Raw genomic sequence first — 25,723 nt, 5'->3', positions numbered from 1 at the left:
TGGGGATTGGAATCCAGGGACTCGGGATTGGAATCCAGGGACTTGGGATTGGTATCCAGGGACTCGGGATTGGACTCCAGGGACTCGGGATTGGAATGCAGGGACTCGGGATTGGAATCCAGGGACTTGGGATTGGTATCCAGGGACTCGGGATTGGAATTCAGGGACTTGGGATTGGAATCCAGGGACTGGGGATTGATATCCGGGGACTGGGGATTGGAATCCAGGGACTCGGGATTAGAATCCGGGGACTTGGGATTGGTATCCGGGGACTGGGGATTCGTGTCCGGGGACTGGGGATTGGTATCCGGGGACTCGGGATTGGTATCTGTGGACTGAGGATTGGTATCCAGGGACTCGGGATTGAAATCCAGGGACTCGGGAATGGTATCCAGGGACTCGGGATTGGAATCCAGGGAGTCAGTATTGGAATCTGGGGAATGGGGATTGCTTTCCAGGTACTCGGGATTGGAATACAGGGACTGGGGATTGGTATCCAGGGACTTAGGATTGGTATCCAGGGATTCGGGATTGGTATCCAGGGACTCGGGATTGGAATCCAGGGATTCGGGATTGGTATCCAGGGACTCGGGATTGGTATCCAGGGACTTGGGATTGGTATCCAGGGATTTGGGATTGGAATCCAGGGACTGGGATTGGTATCCAGGGACTCGGGATTGGAATCCAGGGACTGGGGTTTGGTATCCGGGGACTGGGGATTGGTATCCAGGGACTCAGGATTGGAATCCAGGGACTGGGATTGGTATCCAGGGACTGGGGATTGGTATCCAGGGACTCGGGATTGGAATCCAGGGACTCGGGATTGGTATCCAGGGACTCAGGATTGGAATCCAGGGACTCGGTATTGGAATCTGGGGACTGGGGATTGGTATCCAGAGACTCGGGATTCGAATCCAGGGATTCGGGATTGGTATCCAGGGACTCGGGATTGGTATCCAGAGACTCGGGATTGGAATCCAGGGACTGGGATTGGTATCCAGGGACTTGGGATTGGTATTCAGGGATTCAGGATTGGAATCCAGGGACTGGGATTGGTATCCAGGGACTCGGGATTGGTATCCAGGGACTGGGATTGGTATCCAGGGACTGGGATCGATCGATCTGGTCTCGGGAAGCAGCAATACTCATTGAGGTAATCATTCGGGATTGATATCCAGGGACTTGGGATTGGTATCCAGGGATTCGGGATTGGTATCCAGGGACTCCAGGTTGGAATCCAGGGACTGGGATTGGTATCCAGGGACTCGGGATTGGTATCCAGGGACTGAGGATTGGTATCCGGGGACTCGGGATTGGTATCCGGGGACTGGAGATTGGTATCCAGGGACTCGGGATTGGAATCCAGGGACTGGGGATTGGTATCCAGGGACTCGGGATTGGAATCCAGGGACTCTGGATTGGAATCCAGGGACTCAGTATTGGAATCTGGGGACTGGGGATTGGTATCCAGGGACTCAGGATTGGAATCCAGGGATTCGGGATTGGTATCCAGGGACTGGGATTGGTATCCAGGGACTGGGATCGATCGATCTGGTCTCGGGAAGCAGCAATACTTATTGAGGTAATCATTCGGGATTGGTATCCAGGGACTTGGGATTGGTATCCAGGGACTGGGGATTGGTATCCGGGGACTCGGGATTGGAATCCAGGGACTGGGGATTGGTATCCAGGGACTCAGGATTGTAATCCAGGGATTCGGGATTGGTATCCAGGGACTCGGGATTGGAATCCAGGGATTTGGGATTGGTATCCAGGGACTCAGGATTGGTATCCAGGGACTCGGTATTGGAATCCAGGGACTGTGGATTGGTATCCAGGGATTCGGGATTGGAATCCAGGGACTGGGATTGGTATCCAGGGACTGGGGATTGGAATCCAGGGACTGGGATTGGTATCCAGGGACTGGGGATTGGTATCCGGGGACTCGGGATTGGTATCCTGGGACTCGGGATTGGAATCCAGGAACTGGGATTGGAATCCAGGGACTCGGGATTGGTATACAGGGACTGGGAATTGGTATCCAGGGACTCGGGATTGGTATCCAGGGACTTGGGATTGGAATCCAGGGACTGGGATTGGAATCCAGGGACTGGGGATTGGTATCCAGGGACTCGGGATTGGAATCCAGGGACTCTGGATTGGAATCCAGGGACTCAGTATTGGAATCTGGGGACTGGGGATTGGTATCCAGGGACTCAGGATTGGAATCCAGGGATTCGGGATTGGTATCCAGGGACTGGGATTGGTATCCAGGGACTGGGATCGATCGATCTGGTCTCGGGAAGCAGCAATACTTATTGAGGTAATCATTCGGGATTGGTATCCAGGGACTTGGGATTGGTATCCAGGGACTGGGGATTGGTATCCGGGGACTCGGGATTGGAATCCAGGGACTGGGGATTGGTATCCAGGGACTCAGGATTGTAATCCAGGGATTCGGGATTGGTATCCAGGGACTCGGGATTGGAATCCAGGGATTTGGGATTGGTATCCAGGGACTCAGGATTGGTATCCAGGGACTCGGTATTGGAATCCAGGGACTGTGGATTGGTATCCAGGGATTCGGGATTGGAATCCAGGGACTGGGATTGGTATCCAGGGACTGGGGATTGGAATCCAGGGACTGGGATTGGTATCCAGGGACTGGGGATTGGTATCCGGGGACTCGGGATTGGTATCCTGGGACTCGGGATTGGAATCCAGGAACTGGGATTGGAATCCAGGGACTCGGGATTGGTATACAGGGACTGGGAATTGGTATCCAGGGACTCGGGATTGGTATCCAGGGACTTGGGATTGGAATCCAGGGACTGGGATTGGAATCCAGTGACTTGGGATTGGTATCCAGGGACTGGGGATTGGTATCCAGGGACTCGGGATTAGAATCCAGGGACTGGAATTGGAATCCAGGGACTCGGGATTGGAATCCAGGGACTGGGGATTGGTATCCAGGGACTCGGGATTGGTATCCAGGGACTCGGGATTGGAATCCAGGGACAGGGATTGGAATCCAGGGACTGGGATTGGTATCCAGGGATTCGGGATTGGAATCCAGGGACTGGGATTGATCGATCTGGTCTCGGGAAGCAGCAATACTCATTGAGATAATCGTCATGTTGGGGCCCTTCTGGCACAGTGTGCCCGGCGTGGCACCAACAGCAGCGATGGTGAAATGGACCCTCCGCCAATCCTGCGGTACACACTGCCGTCTTTTAACCCTTTCAGTGCCATCTGGATATGAGGAGCAGCTGACGGCACGGAAGGCGTCCAATCACACATCGGTCTCCAGTCTTTGGTAAGCAGCCAATCACATGGCTGGCTCAATTGCCATCACTCAGAGTGGGCGCCATGTATACCCAACAAATAGGGGGCGCCCTCCATGGTACATTTGGTGAGTTTGAGTGTCTGTAGTGTGAGACCCGTATTTCCGGAGCAGAGAAGGAGCGCCCCACATTGGGGGTCCCGTCTGAAGAGTTTGGGGTGGAACGGAGGGCTGCCGGTGACCGGATCTCAGCCGCCGCCCTCCGTTCTCCGGGATCAGATGGAAGCTGGAAAATGTCCTTCATATACAGGTGTGGATGTCCATCCAGGGGCGGGGCCCGGCCCGGGGGTGTGCCTTCATGGGGTGGTCCCTCCCTAAATATGGGGGTGAGGCTTCCGACATATAGAAAAGATCTGACTGACTGGGGGGTTCTAGAGCCGGGGCCACAACCTGCGTACCGCATCATACATAGTTGCCAACATTCTCATAAAATGTATAAAGACACTTTTTTGTCTGTAGGTAGCATCTTAATATAATTAAGGGGCGGGGCATTCATTTATTAACGTGGTGTGGCGGGGGGGGGTCAAAAAAATGAAAGCGGTTTGGAGCAGCTCAGTTTCTATTGGAAGCCACTTTCATTGCCAACCGTGCTGCGCCTCGTTCCTTCTTCACAAGAGCTGGTCTTCTGTAAAATGGCGTTGGAGACAATTCACTAGTGCTGCCCCCGACCTCTAGCAGCAGCTCTGGAGAAGAATCGAGAAAACAATAAATCCTGTGGAATTTCCCAGAACCGGGACAGGAGTCCAAATACCGGGAATGTCCCGGGAATTCCGGGACTGTTGGCAACTATGCATCATATGGTTCCCTATGTATATAGGAGCTCCTGTATATAGAACCTCTGTATATAGAACCTCTGTATATATAGAACTTCTGTATATAGGACCCCTGTATATAGAACCTCTGTATATAGAACTTCTGTATATTGGACCCCTGTATATAGAACCTCTGTGTATAGGAACTCTGTATATAGGATCTCTGCATATAGAACCCCTGTATATAGAACCTCTGTATATAGGACCTCTGTATATAGGAGCCCTGTATATAGAACCTCTGTATATGGAATTTCTGTATACAGAACCTCTGTATATAGAACTTCTGTATATAGGACCTCTGTATATAGGAGGCCTCTATATATAGGACCTCTGTATAAAGAACCTTTGTATATGGGACCTCTGTATATAGAACCTCTGTATATAGAACTTTTGTATATAGGACCTCTGTATATAGGACCTCTGTATATAGGACCCCTGTATATAGAACCTCTGTGTATAAGAACTCTGTATATAGGATCTCTGCATATAGAACCCCTGTATATAGAACCTCTGTATATAGGACCTCTGTATATAGGAGCCCTGTATATAGAACCTCTGTATATGGAATTTCTGTATACAGAACCTCTGTATATAGAACTTCTGTATATAGGACCTCTGTATATAGGAGGCCTCTATATATAGGACCTCTGTATAAAGAACCTTTGTATATGGGACCTCTGTATATAGAACCTCTGTATATAGGACCTCTGTATATAGAACCTCTGTATATAGGACCTCTGTATATAGAACCTCTATATATAGGACTTCTGTATATAGGACCTCTGTATATAGGGCCTCTGTATATAGGACCTCTGTATATAGTACCTTTGTATATAGAACCTTTGTATATAGGACCTCTGTATATAGGACTTATGTATATAGAACCTCTGTATATAGGAAGGCCTCTGTATATAGGACCTCTGTATATAGAACCTTTGTATATGGGACCTCTGTATATAGAACCTTTGTATATGGGACCTCTGTATATAGAACCTCTGTATATAAGACCTCTGTATATAGAACCTCTGTATATAGGGCCTCTAAATATAGGACCTCTGTATATAGAACCTTTGTATATAAGACCTCTGTATATAGAACCTCTGTATATAGGGCCTCTGTATATAGGACTTCTGTATATAGGACCACTGTATATAGAACCTTTGTATATGGGGCTTCTGTATATAGAACCTATGTATATAGGACTTCTGTATATAGGAAGGCCTCTATATATAGGATCTCTGTATAAAGGGCCTCTGTATAAATGACCTATGTATATAGGACCTCTGTATATAGAACCTCTGTATATAGGACCTCTGTATATTCAACTTCTGTATATAGGACCTCTGTATATAGGAAGGCCTCTATATATATAGGTCCTCTGTATATAGAACCTTTGGATATGGGACCTCTGTATATAGAACCTTTGTATATAGGACTTCTCTATATAGAACCTCTGTATATAGGACCTCTGTATATAGAACCTCTATATATAGGACTTCTGTCTATAGGGTCTCTGTATATAGGACCTCTGTATATAGAACCTTTGTATATAGGACCTTTGTCTATAGGACTTCTGTATATAGAACCTCTGTATATAGGACCTCTAAATATAGGAAGGCCTCTATATATAGGTCCTCTGTATATAGAAATTGAACCATCACAAACCATCATGAACCGTCTCTGTATATAGGACCTCTGTATATAGAACCTTTGTATATAGGACCTCTATATATAGGACTTCTGTATAGGACCTCTATATATAGGACCTCTATATATAGGACTTCTGTATATAGGACCTCTGTATATAGGACCTCTCTATATAGGACTTCTGTATATAGAACCTCTATATATAGGGCCTCTATATATAGGAAGGCCTCTGATTTCCCCCAGAACAATATTGCACACTTGCCCTTCTATTGCACAATGTGAGCCGCCATCTTCCTGCCATCACAGAATAAAATATAAAAAAGTGCAGTTGGTGATAACATGAAAACAGCGGTCTCCTAGTGGCCATTCTGGAGGGGGAGAAGCTCAGAATGACCCCCTCCCCCGGACGCACACAGAGCTCATACTGAACCCGGCTCTGTCCACTGACATCATATCATATCTCCGGAGAAGGCGGGCTCACTGAAGTCCATGGCATATTTCATTGGCTGGCACACCCGGCGGGGGAGGGCTCACTGAAGTCCATGGCATATTTCATTGGCTGGCACACCCGGCGGGGGAGGGCTCACTGAAGTCCATGGCATATTTCATTGGCTGGCACACCCAGCGGGGGAGGGCTCACTGAAGTCCATGGCATATTTCATTGGCTGGCACACCCAGCGGGGGAGAGCTCACTGAAGTCCATGGCATATTTCATTGGCTGGCACATCCAGCGGGGGAGAGCTCACTGAAGTCCATGGCATATTTCATTGGCTGGCACACCCAGCGGGGGAGGGCTCACTGAAGTCCATGGCATATTTCATTGGCTGGCACACCCAATGCTGGAATCCATGTGAGATTCTGTAGGTACACACAGCCAATGAGGGTGAGGTTAATGGAATCCATATGAGATTCTATAGGTTGGCACACCTAGTGGGGGTGGGCTCAGTGGAATCCATGTTAGATTCCATAGGTCGATACACAGGCTCCACCCTGTAGGCATGGCTCCACCCTGTATACATAAAGCACCCTGTATTTCCGAGATATACTATTGCTATATCGAGACCGCAGCACAAAGAGATCTCTATGTAAACACATCACACGGGGACCCGGAACACGATGCAATGAGTTAAGAGAGGAAGCCCGACGGCGGGCCTGAAGGCCTCTCAGTCACATGATCTCCGGACCGGAGAGGAAACAGGTCCTCTTTGCACATTCAGGTATCGGGCTCATTCAGAGTCTTCATCACAAGTGCATTCTGGGTCCTAATGTGTTGATGAGCTGAGCCCTCATGATCTGGATACTGGTGAGGATCTTTTTTTGGTGTCCTATCAGAGTGATTCCAAGTCTCCGAATGTCCCTGCAGAGAAGACACAACATGTGTAAGTGACCCGTACCATCCAACATTGTCATATGAAGACTACTAGAGTCCCCATACCAACTGCCATTGTCATATGAAGCCTACTAGAGTCCCCATACCAACTGCCATTGTCATATGAAGACTACTAGAGTCCCTGTACCAACTACCATTGTCATATGAAGCCTACTAGAGTCCCCATACCAACTGCCATTGTCATGTGAAGACTACTAGAGTCCCTGTACCAACTGCCATTGTCATGTGAAGACTAGTAGAGTCCCCCTACCAACTGCCATTGTCATATCAAGTCTATTGGAGTCCCCATACCAACTGCCATTTTCATGTGAAGACTATTAGAATCCCCATACCAACTGCCATTGTCATATGAAGTCTATTAGAGTCCCCATACCAACTGCCATTGTCATATGAAGACTAGTAGAGTCCCCATACCAACTGCCATTGTCATGTGAAGACTACTAGAGTCCCTGTACCAACTGCCATTGTCATGTGAAGACTACTAGAGTCCCCATACCAACTGCCCTTGTCATGTGAAGACTACTAGAGTCCCTGTACCAACTGCCCTTGTCATGTGAAGACTACTAGAGTCCCTGTACCAACTGCCCTTGTCATGTGAAGACTAGTAGAGTGCCCCTACCAAATGCCATTGTCATATCAAGTCTATTGGAGTCCCCATACCAACTGCCATTTTCATGTGAAGACTATTAGAATCCCCATACCAACTGCCATTGTCATATAAAGTCTATTAGAGTCCCCATACCAACTGCCATTGTCATAGGAAGACTAGTAGAGTCCCCATACCAACTGCCATTGTCATCTGAAGACTACTAGAGTCCCTGTACCAACTGCCATTGTCATATGAAGACTACTAGAGTCCCCATACCAACTGCCCTTGTCATGTGAAGAATTCTAGAGTCCCCATATCAACTGCCATTGTCATGTGAAGACTACTAGAGTCCCTGTACCAACTGCCATTGTCATATGAAGACTACTAGAGTCCCCATACCAACTGCCCTTGTCATGTGAAGAATACTAGAGTCCCTGTACCAACTGCCCTTGTCATGTGAAGACTACTAGAGTCCCCATACCAACTGCCCTTGTCATGTGAAGACTACTAGAGTCCCTGTACCAACTGCCCTTGTCATGTGAAGACTACTAGAGTCCCTGTACCAACTGCCCTTGCCATGTGAAGACTAGTAGAGTGCCCCTACCAAATGCCATTGTCATATCAAGTCTATTGGAGTCCCCATACCAACTGCAATTTTCATGTGAAGACTATTAGAATCCCCATACCAACTGCCATTGTCATATAAAGTCTATTAGAGTCCCCATACCAACTGCCATTGTCATAGGAAGACTAGTAGAGTCCCCATACCAACTGCCATTGTCATCTGAAGACTACTAGAGTCCCTGTACCAACTGCCATTGTCATATGAAGACTACTAGAGTCCCCATACCAACTGCCCTTGTCATGTGAAGACTACTAGAGTCCCTGTACCAACTGCCCTTGTCATGTGAAGACTACTAGAGTCCCTGTACCAACTGCCCTTGTCATGTGAAGACTAGTAGAGTGCCCCTACCAAATGCCATTGTCATATCAAGTCTATTGGAGTCCCCATACCAACTGCCATTTTCATGTGAAGACTATTATAATCCCCATACCAACTGCCATTGTCATATAAAGTCTATTAGAGTCCCCATACCAACTGCCATTGTCATAGGAAGACTAGTAGAGTCCCCATACCAACTGCCATTGTCATCTGAAGACTACTAGAGTCCCTGTACCAACTGCCATTGTCATATGAAGACTACTAGAGTCCCCATACCAACTGCCCTTGTCATGTGAAGAATTCTAGAGTCACCATACCAACTGCCATTGTCATGTGAAGACTACTAGAGTCCCTGTACCAACTGCCATTGTCATATGAAGACTACTAGAGTCCCCATACCAACTGCCCTTGTCATGTGAAGAATACTAGAGTCCCTGTACCAACTGCCCTTGTCATGTGAAGACTACTAGAGTCCCCATACCAACTGCCCTTGTCATGTGAAGACTACTAGAGTCCCTGTACCAACTGCCCTTGTCATGTGAAGACTACTAGAGTCCCTGTACCAACTGCCCTTGTCATGTGAAGACTAGTAGAGTGCCCCTACCAAATGCCATTGTCATATCAAGTCTATTGGAGTCCCCATACCAACTGCAATTTTCATGTGAAGACTATTAGAATCCCCATACCAACTGCCATTGTCATATAAAGTCTATTAGAGTCCCCATACCAACTGCCATTGTCATAGGAAGACTAGTAGAGTCCCCATACCAACTGCCATTGTCATCTGAAGACTACTAGAGTCCCTGTACCAACTGCCATTGTCATATGAAGACTACTAGAGTCCCCATACCAACTGCCCTTGTCATGTGAAGAATACTAGAGTCCCCATACCAACTGCCATTGTCATGTGAAGACTACTAGAGTCCCTGTACCAACTGCCATTGTCATATGAAGACTACTAGAGTCCCCATACCAACTGCCCTTGTCATGTGAAGACTACTAGAGTCCCTGTACCAACTGCCCTTGTCATGTGAAGACTACTAGAGTCCCTGTACCAACTGCCCTTGTCATGTGAAGACTAGTAGAGTGCCCCTACCAAATGCCATTGTCATATCAAGTCTATTGGAGTCCCCATACCAACTGCAATTTTCATGTGAAGACTATTAGAATCCCCATACCAACTGCCATTGTCATATAAAGTCTATTAGAGTCCCCATACCAACTGCCATTGTCATAGGAAGACTAGTAGAGTCCCCATACCAACTGCCATTGTCATCTGAAGACTACTAGAGTCCCTGTACCAACTGCCATTGTCATATGAAGACTACTAGAGTCCCCATACCAACTGCCCTTGTCATGTGAAGACTACTAGAGTCCCTGTACCAACTGCCCTTGTCATGTGAAGACTACTAGAGTCCCTGTACCAACTGCCCTTGTCATGTGAAGACTAGTAGAGTGCCCCTACCAAATGCCATTGTCATATCAAGTCTATTGGAGTCCCCATACCAACTGCCATTTTCATGTGAAGACTATTAGAATCCCCATACCAACTGCCATTGTCATATAAAGTCTATTAGAGTCCCCATACCAACTGCCATTGTCATAGGAAGACTAGTAGAGTCCCCATACCAACTGCCATTGTCATCTGAAGACTACTAGAGTCCCTGTACCAACTGCCATTGTCATATGAAGACTACTAGAGTCCCCATACCAACTGCCCTTGTCATGTGAAGACTACTAGAGTCCCTGTACCAACTGCCCTTGTCATGTGAAGACTACTAGAGTCCCTGTACCAACTGCCCTTGTCATGTGAAGACTAGTAGAGTGCCCCTACCAAATGCCATTGTCATATCAAGTCTATTGGAGTCCCCATACCAACTGCCATTTTCATGTGAAGACTATTAGAATCCCCATACCAACTGCCATTGTCATATAAAGTCTATTAGAGTCCCCATACCAACTGCCATTGTCATAGGAAGACTAGTAGAGTCCCCATACCAACTGCCATTGTCATCTGAAGACTACTAGAGTCCCTGTACCAACTGCCATTGTCATATAAAGTCTATTAGAGTCCCCATACCAACTGCCATTGTCATAGGAAGACTAGTAGAGTCCCCATACCAACTGCCATTGTCATCTGAAGACTACTAGAGTCCCTGTACCAACTGCCATGGTCATATGAAGACTACTAGAGTCCCCATACCAACTGCCCTTGTCATGTGAAGAATACTAGATTCCCCATACCAACTGCCATTGTCATGTGAAGACTACTAGAGTCCCTGTACCAACTGCCATTGTCATATGAAGACTACTAGAGTCCCCATACCAACTGCCCTTGTCATGTGAAGAATACTAGAGTCCCTGTACCAACTGCCCTTGTCATGTGAAGACTACTAGAGTCCCCACACCAACTGCCCTTGTCATGTGAAGACTACTAGAGTCCCTGTACCAACTGCCCTTGTCATGTGAAGAATACTAGAGTCCCTGTACCAACTGCCCTTGTCATGTGAAGACTACTAGAGTCCCCACACCATCCAACATTGTCATATGAGGAGTCCCCGCACTGCTCTATCCTATGGGCTTTCTAGGGAAGTGACAAGGCTCCAGTGTTAAATTTGTCAGCACAAATATTCTCGACAATGAAACTAACACTATTTTAGTTGACTAAAATACGACAATGGCATTTTAGTCAAAAGACTCAGACTAAACAAAATCCAAATTTGACATCAAGATGAAGAGTGGAAGGTTCTCAGCACTCCCACCAGAATGTGACTATGGAGGATCCCGGAGAACTTCCGTCATATCCAATCTTCCATTGCTAGCCAGTGGCACAGCCCAACCGGCACATAGACTGTTTCTGATTGGCTTAGACCCACATTTTGGATTTGCTACATATTTCTCTAGAGTATTTTCTCCCTCCTCCATGAGATTCCATTATATATAATGTAATTGGTCAATGTAAAATCTAGAGGGTCAGATCATGGGATGAGGCTTGGTATCTCTACTCACATTGTGAGCCCAACCAGGCAACCAATATTCTTGTAGGCTCAATGTCATCCCACATTCATGTGACCAGATGCCCAATCTAGTGTTTGATCCCATCCCATCACATTCAGTCCCATCCCATCCCATCCCACTCCCAAGAGTATGAAGACGTTCAACACTAGACAAGGTGCTCAGGAATTGTACACACAAGGGGCTGTTGTCCAGAGCTGGTTGGAGCCCACAGGAGGGATATCCGGGCCGGGCCTGTATATGGTATAAACTGGGGTTTTGTTCAGTAACGGGGGCAAACCTCATGGATTTACCATCTGGGATAAAAAGAACCAGTCCAAAGAATCTGACTTTCCCTCCTGAATTGATAGAATAGCAGGACCCTTTCTCTTGTGGATCTCTGTTTGTTGATTATTTACTTGTATTCACTCCCTGTCAGGCTGAGTGTTAGGCTGTAGGACCACCAGAGAGGCCGCACTATCTCTCATATAACACAGATTCTGTCAGGGTTACATGGAGGAAAATTAAAGGCTTTGTTCATTAAGACTTTCCCTTCCCCAACATTCCAGAGTGTCAGTCAGCAGCCCCCTGGCTCAGGCAGGTGTCAGAAAAGCCCCATAAAACACACCTACCCCCCAAGAGGTAAGGCTGCTCTAATATGGGCCTTACAGCCTGACAGTGGGATGAGGTCTGCTCTGGGGGGAGGGGGGAGAATACATCTGAGTAACCGCACACAGTGCCCCTGAGAGGTACTGCTGGATAATGACAGCTTCGAAGGGACATTGAGATTCTAATCATTTCCAGATGGTTGTTCTTCAGGTTTAGGAAATGTGCTGAACTTTGCCACTTGTTTATCCACTCTGGATGAGACTGGGGTAATTGAGCAGTGGGAGTGGCCTGTTCTGGGGAAGGTGGGGCTCCCCTCAATATGGTGCCCTATGTAGGTGACAAGTACACTTTAAGAGGTCACCTATGACAGGCTGAATTGTATTCTTTGCCCCATGCCAACAAAGGTGATCAGACTCACTCTATATTCATCCGCATGACCATCCCTAGGGTTCGGTAACCGCCCATCACGAAATTCTGCTTGTACTGGCCCATCTTAATGGAGTCCAGCCAGTCATTCACTGTGGCACAACTGGCAAAATCGAAGAGTCCCCGGTCCAGCCGCGGGTGGGTGAATCTAAGAGGCAACAGAGAATGAGATCAGTGGTGGTGGAGGAGCATGGGCCACAGGATGAATTATGGACCTTTATGAGATCTTTTCTCTATAATCACATTGTATAACCAATACTCATCTCTTCTTCTCCGAATATCATCTAATAAACATCTCATTGGTGAAGTCTCACCTCACCCTCTATACACATGGGAGCTCTTCTAGTCCTGAGCTTCGCATTAGTTATGTAAAAATGATGGAACTTTCCCTTTGCTGGAACCCTCAATACGAGGGAATGGAGCAGAGCCAGGAAACCAGCTGGGTACCTTCTGCCATTAGAATTTCTGGAACTTCGAAATAATAGACACCATTCCTGGGGTCACCTGAGGTCAGTCTTCTGCATCTAATTCCTGGGGTGACATTAATTCAGTCATCTTCTGGATTTTATTCCTGGGGTTAAAGGGGGTCAGTCTTCCTATGGATCTTATTCCTAGGGTCACATGGGGCCAGTCTTCTTCTTGATCTGGGTTCCCATGGAGCCAGTCTTCTTCTTGATCTGGGTTCCCATGGAGCCAGTCTTCTTTTTGATCTGGGTTCCCATGAAGCCAGTCTTCTTCTAGATCTGGGTTCCCATGGATCCAGTCTTCTAGATCTGGGTTCCCACGGAGCCAGTCTTCTTCTAGATCTGGGTTCCCACGGAGCCAGTCTTCTTCTTGATTTGGGTTCCCACGGAGCCAGTCTTCTTCTAGATCTGGGTTCCCATGGAGCCAGTCTTCTTCTTGATCTGGGTTCCCATGGAGCCAGTCTTCTTCTAGATCTGGGTTCCCATGGAGCCAGTCTTCTTCTAGATCTGGGTTCCCACGGAGCCAGTCTTCTTCTAGATCTGGGTTCCCATGGAGCCAGTCTTCTTCTTGATCTGGGTTCCCATGGAGCCAGTCTTCTTCTAGATCTGGGTTCCCATGGAGCCAGTCTTCTTCTAGATCTGGGTTCCCATGGAGCCAGTCTTCTTCTAGATCTGGGTTCCCACGGAGCCAGTCTTCTTCTAGATCTGGGTTCCCATGGAGCCAGTCTTCTTCTTGATCTGGGTTCCCATGGAGCCAGTCTTCTTCTAGATCTGGGTTCCCACGGAGCCAGTCTTCTTCTTAATCTGGGTTCCCACGGAGCCAGTCATCTTCTAGATCTGGGTTCCCATGGAGCCAGTCTTCTTCTAGATCTGGGTTCCCATGGAGCCAGTCTTCTTCTTAATCTGGGTTCCCACGGAGCCAGTCATCTTCTAGATCTGGGTTCCCATGGAGCCAGTCTTCTTCTAGATCTGGGTTCCCATGGAGCCAGTCTTCGTCTAGATCTGGGTTCCCATGGAGCCAGTCTTCTTCTAGATCTGGGTTCCCATGGAGCCAGTCTTCTTCTTGATCTGGGTTCCCATGGAGCCAGTCTTCTTCTGGATCTTTTTCCCAAGGTTACATAAAACCAATCTTCCTTTAGTTTTTATTCTTGAGGTCAGTCTTCTTCTGTATTTTCATTCTGGGGTCAGATGAGTTCAGTCTTCTTCTGGATCCTACAGTGCCTTGAAAAACTATTCAAACCCCTTGACATTTTCCACATTTTGTTACAACCACAAACATAAATATATTTTATTGGGATTTTATGTGATGGACCAACACAAAGTGTCACATAATTGTGAAGTGGGAGGAAAATTATACAAATAAATATGTGAAAAGTGTGGGGGGGGGGCATTTGTATGGCGCCCCCCAGAGTCAATACTTTGTAGAACCCCCTTTCTCTACAATTACAGCTGCAAGTCTTCTTGGGGGTGTCTCTACCAGTTTCCCTGTCCCTGCTGAAGAAAACCATCCCCACCACATGATGCTGCCACCACCATGTTTCACGGTGGCGGATGGTGTGTTCGGGGGATGGGCAGTGTTAGTTTCCCCCACACATAGCGTTTTGCTTTTAGGCCATAATGTTGAATTTTGGTCTCCTCTGACCAGATCACCTTCTTCCACATGTTTGCTGCCCCCTCCCCCACATGGCTTCTCACAAACTACAAACAGGACTTCTTATTTACTAATTGGGTGGCTTCTGAAGGCAATTGGCTCCACTAGATTTTAGTTAGGGGTATCACTTCACAATTATGTGACACTTTGTGTTGGTCCATCACATAAAATCCCAATAAAATACATTTATGTTTTTGGTTGTAATAACATGTGAAACATTTCAAGGGGTATGAATATTTTTTCAAGCCACTGTATTCATGGGGTCAGATGTGGTCAGTCTTTTTCTGGATCTTATTCCAGGGGTCACATGGGGTCAGTCTTCTTCTGAGTTTTTTTTCCAGGGGTCACATGAGGTCCGTCTTTTTCTGGATTGTATTCCTGGGATCACATGGGATCTTCTTCTAGATCTCATTGTTTTATATGGGTTAGAACTTCACAGGAAATGTAATCAAAGGTTTCCCAATGGTAACTCAGATGAGATGTGATCTTCTGGAACCTTTCTTGAGACTTTGAAGATTAGATCTCAGACCAAATTCTGCACCCCAGTCTACTGGATTGGACTGTGCAATGAATGTGTGGGTCTGGCAGAGGGCTCTGAGAAGATCTGGGATGGTGCACATGTGTGCAATCCTAGGGGGCGCTGTGCTGGGGGACTTAGAAAAGTCATAATACAGTCACAAATGGTTTTCTAACAATGGAGTGATGAATATTGTGGGTGCAGTTCATACCGGTTGACGGTCGCGCTCAGTTTCAGGTGCTCCGGGTTGCGGATGAGTTTGTCCAGAATACTGACAATCAAGGAGAATCGCGGTCGCTCATTGCGGTCTCTTTGCCAACAGTCCAGCATGAGTTGGTGTAATGCTGTGGGACAACCCATAGGCGCAGGAAGCCGATAACCTTCCTCAACCGAATTTATTACCTAAAGCATAAAAACATTATTAATACTCTTCATCCTTTAATGCAGCGATTCCAGTTTGTAGACACGCCACGCACTTCCCCTCTCCACCACCAGCTCATGGTACGCCCTCCACCTCCATATACAGTATAGTAAGATGGATCATATGTATGGGCAATGGGAGTATTCATGGGCAATATGGGTATTTATGGGTAATGTGAGTATTTATAGCACGGTACGGTATATGCATGTAAATACTTTGCAGCTTGTATTGGTTGGTTTAATATATCTGATAGATTTTATGGGGCTGAGTGTCTCAGTTTTATTGGGAAGTTATCTGGAGGTGTGATCTGTTGGTAATGAGTATTAATCATGGCCTTTCCCCATTCTCTCCTTCTCAATCCAGCCCACTAGGGGGAGAAATGAAAGTCATAATTATCATCAGTTGGTGACAGATTGGTCTACACACATCTCGGTTGGTCATGTTCCAGTACGGTCTCTCGCCATACGCTAGGACTTCCCACATGACAATTCCGTAACTCCACACATCGCTGGCAGAGGAGAATTTACGGTAGGTGATAGCTTCTGGTGCCGTCCAGCGGATAGGAATTTTACCGCCCTGAGAAAACAAAGAGCAGATCATTTCTCTTTTAGTCATCACACTTTTCTTCTTTTCCAGTGAAATTCTCTATATCTTAGATAGAATGGTGGACACTTACTGTGGTGGTGTAGGCAGCTTCGGGGTCATCCTCCAAAATCCGAGAGAGGCCAAAGTCAGAGACTTTACATACCAGGTTGCTGTTTACCAGTATGTTGCGAGCGGCCAGATCCCGATGGACAAATCCCAAATCAGAAAGATATTTCATGCCTGAAGAAATTCCCCTCAACACGCCAACCAGCTGAATTATAGTGAACTGACCATCCCGACTCTGAAACACAAAATACATCCTCAATCTCCTACCAAATCTGGAGGTGACATTGTGATAGAACCTTCCATGTGGGTGTACCCTAAGTCATGTCTTCCCTTCTTCCACATAAGTGTTCATTCTAATGCCATCCTATCCATTGTTCTTGATTGGAAGAACTATATACAGGCAGTCACAATTGATCCCTCTATGATCTTCAATCAGTGAAAGAGATCAACATCTCGATTCTATGCAGTCCATGGTTCAGAGACTTGCAGGTGGAACCTCCAGAAGCTCTCCATGGTGGAGCTTCCAGGAGTCCCTCTGAGTAGAGCTTCCAAGAATCCTCCTAGGTGGAGCTTCCAGGAGTCCTCCTGAGTAGAGCTTCCAGGAATCCTCTTAGGTGGAGCTTCCAGGAGTCCTCCTAGGTGGAGCTTCCAGGAATCCTCCTAGGTGGAGCTTCCAGGAGTCCTCCAAGGTGGAGCTTCCAGGAATCCTCCTAGGTGGAGCTTCCAGGAATCCTCCTAGGTGGAGCTTCCAGGAATCCTCCTAGGTGGAGCTTCCAGGAGTCCTCCTAGGTGGAGCTTCCAGGAATCCTCTTGGGTGGAGCTTTCAGGAGTCCTCCAAGGTGGAGCTTCCAGGAGTCCTCCAAGGTAGAATTCCTTGACAGACACCTTGGAAATCTGCTGCACAGGTTTATCATCTCAATTAAGCTTATTTTGAGTTCTTACCCTGAGAAATGTATCCAGGGAGCCATTTTCCATGTACTCTGTCACAATCATTGTTAACTTACCTGCAAACACAGAAGAAGAAAAGGCATATAGCAATAAACAGCACCTGACTCTGACCCACTAGGTCCATATTGGATGAAACATGTGGGACTGTTTTCAGAAACTTACTTCGGGTCACTACACCTTCAAGATGAATGACGTTGGGGTGATCAAACTGGGCCATGATGCTGGCTTCACTCAGGAAGTCTCTTCGCTGCTTCTCGCTGTAACCAACTTTTAATGTCTTGATGGCCACTGGGATTTCCCGCTTTCCGGGAAGTTTCAAACGACCGTAACAGACCTCTCCAAACTCCCCTAGAGACAGGAGTGAGAACAAGATGGTCTAAGTTGTGACTCCTAACCCCCCAAATATGTGAAAAATGGTGGACATTAGAGTTTGGTCATCAATGAACAGGACTGGGAAGGGTTATAGAAATATGGGTTTGGGTTTTTGTAGGAGATGACATTCTTGGTATATCTATATAGCATACGGATTAACCCAGATCAGTGAGAAGTTAGACTTACCAGAACCAATTATCTTCTCAATTTTAATTCTGGAGGCCTCGATCTCCCGCGCAAACTCATGGACAGCCTGACAGGGGTCCTCATAGGTGTGGGGGTCCACATAGAGTTTGGGTTCAGTAAAGGTTACTGTTGAACAAACACATGAGAAAGAAGACTGAGCAATTGACCCCCTACTGCGCCATATTGGAAAGGATTTGTCCTCCACTCACACTGTCCATTCTGATAGTGCATCTTCTCCTCATCAGAATCCTGGAAGGCCTTGCTGTACCCACAATGCCTGAGAAAAGACATATGGAGGACATGTGTTAGGAAATGGTGGACAGGTAACACGGGGAGATGAATTCCGCCACTTACCGCTTTTTGCAGATTAGAAAAGTCAGGAGGATAACCAGCCCCGTTATTAGCGTCAGACAGATCCAAACAATGGTCATTGTGTCGTATCGGAGGGCGGCTGCCATAAAATTACAAAACAGATAGCATTATGGACCTAAACACCGACACAAGTGGAAACATGAATATGTCTGTTCTATGGAAGGTCACTTATAGTTGGTTTCTCAAGGGAGGTCTTTGGACAATACAGAGGGTCCAGATTTACTGACCGGTCAGTGCCATGGTTTCACCGACATATGACATGAACACTCTGATAATAAGAAATATTATCATGTGTAGACAGATGTACATAACAGCTTATGGTATTCCATCAGATACACATTCCAATATCTCAGGAGGTTAGTGCTTTGTATGGGATATTGGGGAATAAGACACAAACCATCATTATCAGAACACAGGGGTCAGGGTCTCAGCTGTCCTTCAAGACTTACTTGCTTTACTCGTCTCAATCTCTACAGTTTGGCTAAACTTGCCACAGCCGGCTGAGGTTCGGGCCCTGACCTGGAAGACATAGCGAGTGGATGGTTTGAGGCTGGTCACTACAGCCTTGGTTTCCTTGGCCTTCAGGGTGGAATAACTCTGCATCTCCTTGTCCTGGAGACCGAGAAGAGCACAAAGCAATCAAGAAACAAAAAGCCACCAGTGGCACCTACATCACATGCACACACATGACAATGATGAAAATCGCTCCAGGTCTACAGGACCAGAATTTCCTAATACTGAGAAGCCCATTCTACATAGTAAAGTGTGGATTTGAAGTCATACTTCAAGGCTCTGGATATATTGGTGGAATTTGTTTATACAGTCGACCACTTTAGTTGGAAATTAGAATTGATGAAAAAATGATCAAACATTGGCGAAAAAGATGATTTACTACTAAAATGAAGAAGATTAATAATCACCTTTTCAAAGTATTTGATCTCATATTCCAGGATAATTCCATTGGGCTGGTCAGGCTCCTGCCATACAAGCGTAATGGTGTTCTGCGAAGTCTTTTCTTTACGAATGGCGACTACCTGAGAAGGGGCTGACAGACGTAGAGTGTCATTTCTGAAGGGTTCATGCTTTTATCTAAACAAATGCATTGGTCTGGGGGCCCCTCTGATATGGGGCCAAGTGTGGTCACATGGCTTTCTGGCTCCACCCATACACTATTCTGGGGTTTTCTGGGTGCCCGTTTTATAGAAGTATACCAGGTATTTACACAGCAGTATATGCAGACTTCGCCTAGTCTCCTACCTGCCTGATTGGTAGTTATATTCACAGTGGAGAACATCCGTTGCTCCAAGCTGAAGTCAGACACACCATTGACAGCCTCCACCCAGAAGGTATAGTTCATGTGGGCCTGGAGATTGGCTACAATAAGGGAGGTCTTTGCTAGACTCATCTGTTGAGGGGTATAGCGGACTCCTCCACCGCACGGCTCACATTGTCCGGCATCCCAAGCGCAGCGGCGGCAAATTACATTATAGGTGACATCCCTGCGCCCACCTGTGTCCCGTGGTGGGTTCCACTCCAGGGTTACTGTTGTGCCATTTACACCTGAGATTAAATTGACCGGAGCTGAGGGAGGACCTAAGAAGATCAAAGGACACAGATTTACTGACCAGAAGACCTGAGCAGGACAGAGGACACATAGAGACTGATTAGTGGACCAGAGAGTAATAGAGGACTAAGGACACATAGAGACTAATTAAGACCAGAGAGTGATAGAGGACACAGAGACTGATTAGTGGAGCAGAGAGTAATAGAGGACACATAGACTGATTAGTGGAGCAGAGAGTAATAGAGGACACATAGAGAATGATTAGAGGACCTGGGAGAGATAGAAAACACAATAGAGACTAAAATAAGGACATATGCCACGTACACACGACCGGACTTTCCGGCAGACTAGGTCTGATGGTCTTCCCAATGGACTTTTGGAGTTCCGAATGACTTTCCGAACGAACGGACCTGGCCACATACAAACGGACTAAGTCCGTTCGAAAGTCTGTTTGTTTTGAACGTGATGACGTAAACGGGACTAAATAAGGAAGTTCAATAGCCAGTAGCCAATACTTGCAATGTATTTGGTCCATCGGACCAGCACACAGACAAACAGTTTTCCCGATTTTAGTCTGTCGGAATTGAGTCCTTCGGATAGATTTGAAACATGTTCTATTTCTAGGTCCATCTGATTTTTTTTGGAAAAACGATCGGACTAGGCCTCACACGATTGGATTGTCTGATGGACTAATCCCTTCGGACCTAGTCTGCCGGAAAGTCTGGTCGTGTGTACACGGCATTAGAGATACTGAGGACACATAGAGACTGATAAGTGGACCACAGAGTAATAGAGGACACATAGAGACTGAGAAGAAGACCCAAGACTAGTAGAGGACACACAGAGACTGATTAGAGGACCCGAGAGTAATAGAGGACACATAGAGTCTGAGTAAAGGACCTGAGAGAGATAGAAAACACAACATACACTGAAATAAGGACATAAAGAGATTGAGAACGCATAGAGACTGAGTGGAAGACCTAAGAAAGATGGAGGGCACATAGAGACTGAATGGAAGACCTTAGAAAACTGGAGGGTACCTAGAGACTGAGCAGAGGATCTGGCAGAGAATATGACACACAGAGACTGAATAGGGACCTGAGTGATGGAGATTGAAGAACACATGGAGACTGGGTTGAATACCTGAGAGGAATTGAGAACACATGGAGACTGATTAGAGGACCTGGGAGTGATAGAGGACACATAGAGACTGATTAGAGGACCCGAGACTAAGAGGACACATAGAGACTGATTAGAGGACCCGAGACTAAGAGGACACATAGAGACTGATTAGAGGACCCGAGACTAAGAGGATACATAGAAACTGAATGGAGGTACATGAGAAGGCCAACTGGGTAGAAGACATGTGAGAGATGAAGGTCACATAGAGACTCAGTAAAAAACCAGGGGAGGAAAGGAGAACACTTACATACTGGACTGAGAACACGAGAAGGATTGTGGGCATTAGGGATGAGCTTCGTGTTCGAGTCGAACGTACGTTCGACTCGAACATTGGCTGTTCGTGCGTTCGGCGAATTCCGAACGTTTTGGCCGTTCGCGTCAAAATTCGAGTGACGCGCGCGCGGACCACAATGCACTGCGTTGGCGCAGTGCATTGCTGCCGATGATTGGCCAAGCATGCACTGTGACCCCGCATGCTTGGCCAATCGCAGCGCCGGCAGCGAGGAGAGCCATGATTGGCCACAGGCATCCTGCCTGTGGCCAATCATAGCTCAGGCTGTGTAGTGCACGCCCCACACTATATAAGGCCGCCTTTAAGGCGGCCTCCTGTAGTGTCTGTGTTACTTTGCATCTGAAGCAGTGGGTGTTCTGTGTACCTTCAACACAGTACACACCGATCGTTTTTGGCTGATTTCCTATCTTGCTGCTGTGTAGTGGTTGTTGTCTGTGCCCTGACTGCAGTATACACCACTATATTCACCTCACCTATATAGCTAGTGATCTAGCCTTAACCACTTAACAACTGCCCATTGCCGATTAACGGCTTCAGGGCGGTTGTTTAACTCAGAGAGGCCGTTAATTAACGGCCTCCCAGAATTCTGCTCTCGCGTGCCCCGAGGTGTGCGCACTCGAGAGCATCCGTGACCGCCGGGTCCATAGGACCCGGCGCATCACGGTAAACGGCCGCTCATAGCGGCCGTTTACCACGTGATTGCTCCGTCAAATGATGGAGTGATCACTTGGAAAAAAACCGGCGTCATGTTATGACGCCTGTTCCTCCCTCCCCTTTCTGTACCGATCGGTACAGCGGAGGGGAAAGAGATCGGTGTCAGCAGCGATGTGGGCTGCATCTGCAGTGCCCACATCGCTGCTCACCGAATTTAACCCCTCAATTCCCTGCCAATACTCTGCAATACCAGTGCATACTCTGCAGTACCCTGCCATTACTCTGCAGTACCCCGCCATTACTCTGCAGTACCCTGCCATTACTCTGCAGTGCAGTACCCCGCCATTACTCTGCAGTGCAGTACCCTGCCATTACTCTGCAGTACCCCGCCATTACTCTGCAGTACCCCCCATTACTCTGCAGTAACCCCCATTACTCTGCAGTACCCCCCAATACTCTGCAGTACCCGCCATTACTCTGCAGCACCCCCAATACTCTGCAGTACCCTGCTATTACTCTGTAGTACCCCGCCAATACCCCGCCAATACTCTGTAATACCCTGCCATAAATTGCCATACCCAGCCATACTCAGAGATACCCAGCCATACTCGGTGATACCCTGAAATACCCAGCCATAGACGCCCCCCACCCCTCACCGCCCTCCGGTGCTTCTACCAACTCGCCAGTACAATCAAAGCCAGAATCTTTTTTTTATTTTTTATTTCAGGCTTCCCAGCCTAGAGGTGAGATGTGGGGTCATATTGACCCCCCAGATTTCACTGTAAAGAGGACCTGTCACCCCATATTCCTATTACAAGGGATGTTTACATTTCTTGTAATAGGAATAAAAGTGATCAAAAATATATTTTTGGGAAAAAAAATGTCAAACTAAAATAAATAAAGTAAAATGAACAATAAAAAAATAAAATAAAAATTAAAGCGCCCATGTCCCCATGTGCTCGCATGTGCCACACATGTGAGGTATCGCCGAGAATGTTAGAGCGAGAGCAATAATTCTAGTCCTAGACCTCCTCTGCAACTCAAAACATGTAACCAGTAAAAAAATATTTAAAGCGTCGCCTATGGGGATTTTTTAAGTAGCGACGTTTGGCGCCATTCCACGGGCATGTGCAATTTTGAAGAGTGACATGTTTGATATCTATTTACTCAGCATAACTTCATCTTTCACTTTATGCAAACATTGGGCTAACAAGTGGTTAATAATAGAGCTTGCAGTCAGTAGTGTTAGGAGATAGTGCGTGCTGTCTGCGTGCTCTGTACCCAGTACATACCGCTATAATATAGGGCAGGCCCCTACTTTCAAACATCCAACTTACAAACATCTCCTACTTGCAAACGCAAGGAGACAACAGCAAGTGAGATGAAAAAAGATGGACGACAAAACAAATTATACAGGGGTGATAACCCTTCCCTATGTTTTCCAAAAAGCTTACAGATATTTTTTTTGACTGGAGCTACACTTTAAAAATGTACCGGTTGAAAATGACAAACAGATTCAACTTAACACAACAAACCTACACAGTCCCTGTCTTGTTTGCACCGCCTGTATACTGCTGTTCTGAGTATATAGGGCCTGGGGGCCACACGCATTTCCTTTTTTTAATATGGGTACAGGGTTCCCCTTAATATGTGTACAAGACCCAAATAGGCTGGTAATGGGCAGGGAGGGCTACCCATGCCATTTTTCTCAATGATTTTCATCCATATTGCAGGAACCAGATATAACATTAAAACCGCAAGCAGTTTTAAATGGTGTTATTTCCGTTTAATGTCATTTTGTGCAGGGACTGTTCTAAACACGGGAAACACGTGGCACTTCACAGGCATACTACAGACACCCCCCAGGCACCATATTTAAAGGAATATTTCACTTTTTTTTTTCACTTTAATCGTCATTAAAATCAGTGCTCCCGCCAAAACGGTAGTTTTTAAAACTTTTTTTTGCAGTGACCCATGTCCCCTGAGGCAGGAGGCAGGTCCCCAAACCCTTTTTAGGACACTATCTTGCATATTAGCCGTTAAAATTAGCACTTTCCAATTCGAACGTTCGAGTCCCATAGACTTCAATGGGGTTCTAACATTCGTACCGAACGCGGGGGGTCGTTTGCAAGTTCTGGTGCGAACCGAACCGGGGGGTGTTTCGGCTCATCCCTAGTGGGCATACAGTAAGTGAGTGGAGGACCTCAGAAGGATTAAAGAAGTATAGAGACTGAATGGAGAAGTGGAGAAAGATGGAGGATACATAGAGACTGAATTTAGGACATGAGAAGGATTGTGGAAACATAGTAACTGAGTGGAGGACCTGATAGTGATGAAGGACACATAGAGACTAAATGAAAGATCTTAGTGAGATGGAGGACACATATATACTGAATAGGGGACCCGAGAGGAATAGAAAACACATAGACACTAAATTAAGGACTTCAAAAGATTGAGGACACATAGAGACTTAATAAGGGCTTCAAGAGATTGGGGACACATAGAGCCTGAGCAGAAGACCTGAGAAAGATGGAGGAAACATAAAGCATTAGCAGACCTGAGAGGGATGGAGGATTGAGACTAAATAAACGGCCTTAGAGAAATGGAAGAAACATAGAGACTGGGTGGAAGACCTGAGAAAGATGGAGAACATATGGAAAATGAGCAGAGGACCTGGGAATTATAGGGGACACACAGAGACTGATTGGAAGACCTTAGAAAAATGGAGGTCTTGAGCGATGGTGAACACAGAGAGACTGAGTACAAAGTGACACTAAGTGGAGGGCTTGCGAGGGATGGAGGACAAATAGAGATGAGTGTAGGACCTGAGAAGGATGGGGGACATAAATACTGAAGGGAGGACCTGAGAAGAATATAGCAGGAGTGGGTCAACATGGAGTTTTGCTCTTCATATTATAATACATAGATCCACTCACGTGTACAGGCGAGGATGGGAGAGTCACTCATTGCTCGGTAATAGTTGGGGTCACAGTCACAGATTTGGGAAGCCAATGTGTCGGAGTGACTGAAGGGCGGACACCTGGAGCACAGTTGGTCTCCTGGGGAGGCCTTATAGTAGCCGAGGTCACAGGCTGCAGGAGAGAAGGAGGCATCATTATCAACAAGACGAGATGGCTGATACAGAGCCTGCCAAGGCCAGATGTAGGATGATCTGAGCACTTTAATATATTTGTTCCTGGCATTGGCCTAGGCTTTCCATGCTCATCATTTCATACGATTTGTATAAAAAGAGAATAAGAAGGGTGTGTTATAAACTTTAGGTCAGTCAAGCTGCATTGCATATTACAAGGATGTTACCCTTCCATGTTCCAGTAAACGGCCAGGAGGCTTTCATCAAAGAAGCAAACTGAGAGCCTTTAAAAATGGGACGAAAGCTCATCTGCGGCTACAACATAAGAAGGAAGATGTCTGAATTTGCTGAATTGAAGGCATTGTGCATCCTCATTTGAATTCTGTTGCTGTATGTTGTAGTTACATGACCAAAACCAAGTCATTTGATTTTTTTAGTTCTGCTATAACAAATAAAGGAATGATGTACCCGGCCCCTCAACATCAGCTGAATTCCAGCTATGGCTTTTATTGGTTCAGCTTGGACTAATGTATTTATGTGCATGTCCTACGTGTTGGACCTCTTATCACCATATTAGCCACCACTACTACACAGATTGCGGCTGT

General features: G+C 46.6%; 2 protein-coding genes across 2 annotated transcripts in view; both read right to left on the bottom strand.

The window, feature by feature from the left end:
* Window positions 1-733: 733 nt before the first annotated feature.
* Window positions 734-3,136, bottom strand: LOC143933387 (uncharacterized). Its single transcript, XM_077456254.1, has one exon. The coding sequence runs from the start codon at window positions 3,134-3,136 to the stop codon at window positions 1,019-1,021; it is 2,118 nt and encodes a 705-aa protein (XP_077312380.1). The 3' UTR covers window positions 734-1,018.
* Window positions 3,137-7,019: 3,883 nt separating this feature from the next.
* The window catches only part of EPHA8 (EPH receptor A8), a 40,401-nt gene continuing 21,697 nt past the window's right edge, over window positions 7,020-25,723 (bottom strand). Inside the window, exons 2-15 of the mRNA XM_077456265.1 lie at window positions 24,964-25,119; window positions 19,593-19,928; window positions 19,256-19,380; window positions 18,785-18,947; window positions 18,318-18,414; window positions 18,173-18,240; window positions 17,964-18,089; window positions 17,568-17,753; window positions 17,400-17,461; window positions 16,483-16,692; window positions 16,233-16,382; window positions 15,597-15,787; window positions 12,746-12,901; window positions 7,020-7,159 (exon numbers count right to left, since the gene is read on the bottom strand). Coding sequence (XP_077312391.1) covers window positions 7,045-7,159; window positions 12,746-12,901; window positions 15,597-15,787; window positions 16,233-16,382; window positions 16,483-16,692; window positions 17,400-17,461; window positions 17,568-17,753; window positions 17,964-18,089; window positions 18,173-18,240; window positions 18,318-18,414; window positions 18,785-18,947; window positions 19,256-19,380; window positions 19,593-19,928; window positions 24,964-25,119 — 2,141 coding nt within the window. The 3' untranslated portion in view covers window positions 7,020-7,044. The remainder of the gene's footprint in view (window positions 7,160-12,745; window positions 12,902-15,596; window positions 15,788-16,232; window positions 16,383-16,482; window positions 16,693-17,399; window positions 17,462-17,567; window positions 17,754-17,963; window positions 18,090-18,172; window positions 18,241-18,317; window positions 18,415-18,784; window positions 18,948-19,255; window positions 19,381-19,592; window positions 19,929-24,963; window positions 25,120-25,723) is intronic.

This window comes from Lithobates pipiens, unplaced genomic scaffold (assembly GCF_037356315.1).
Source record: "Lithobates pipiens isolate NorthernLeopardFrog02 unplaced genomic scaffold, aLitPip1_a1.2 Scaffold_27, whole genome shotgun sequence".
NCBI classification, from domain to species: Eukaryota; Metazoa; Chordata; class Amphibia; order Anura; family Ranidae; genus Lithobates; species Lithobates pipiens.
This window is presented reverse-complemented; position numbering and strand designations above follow the sequence as displayed.

Coding starts and splice junctions, on each gene's coding strand:
- LOC143933387 (XM_077456254.1), bottom strand. CDS start 3,136: ATGACGATTATCTCAATGAGTATTGCTGCTTCCCGAGACCAGATCGAT.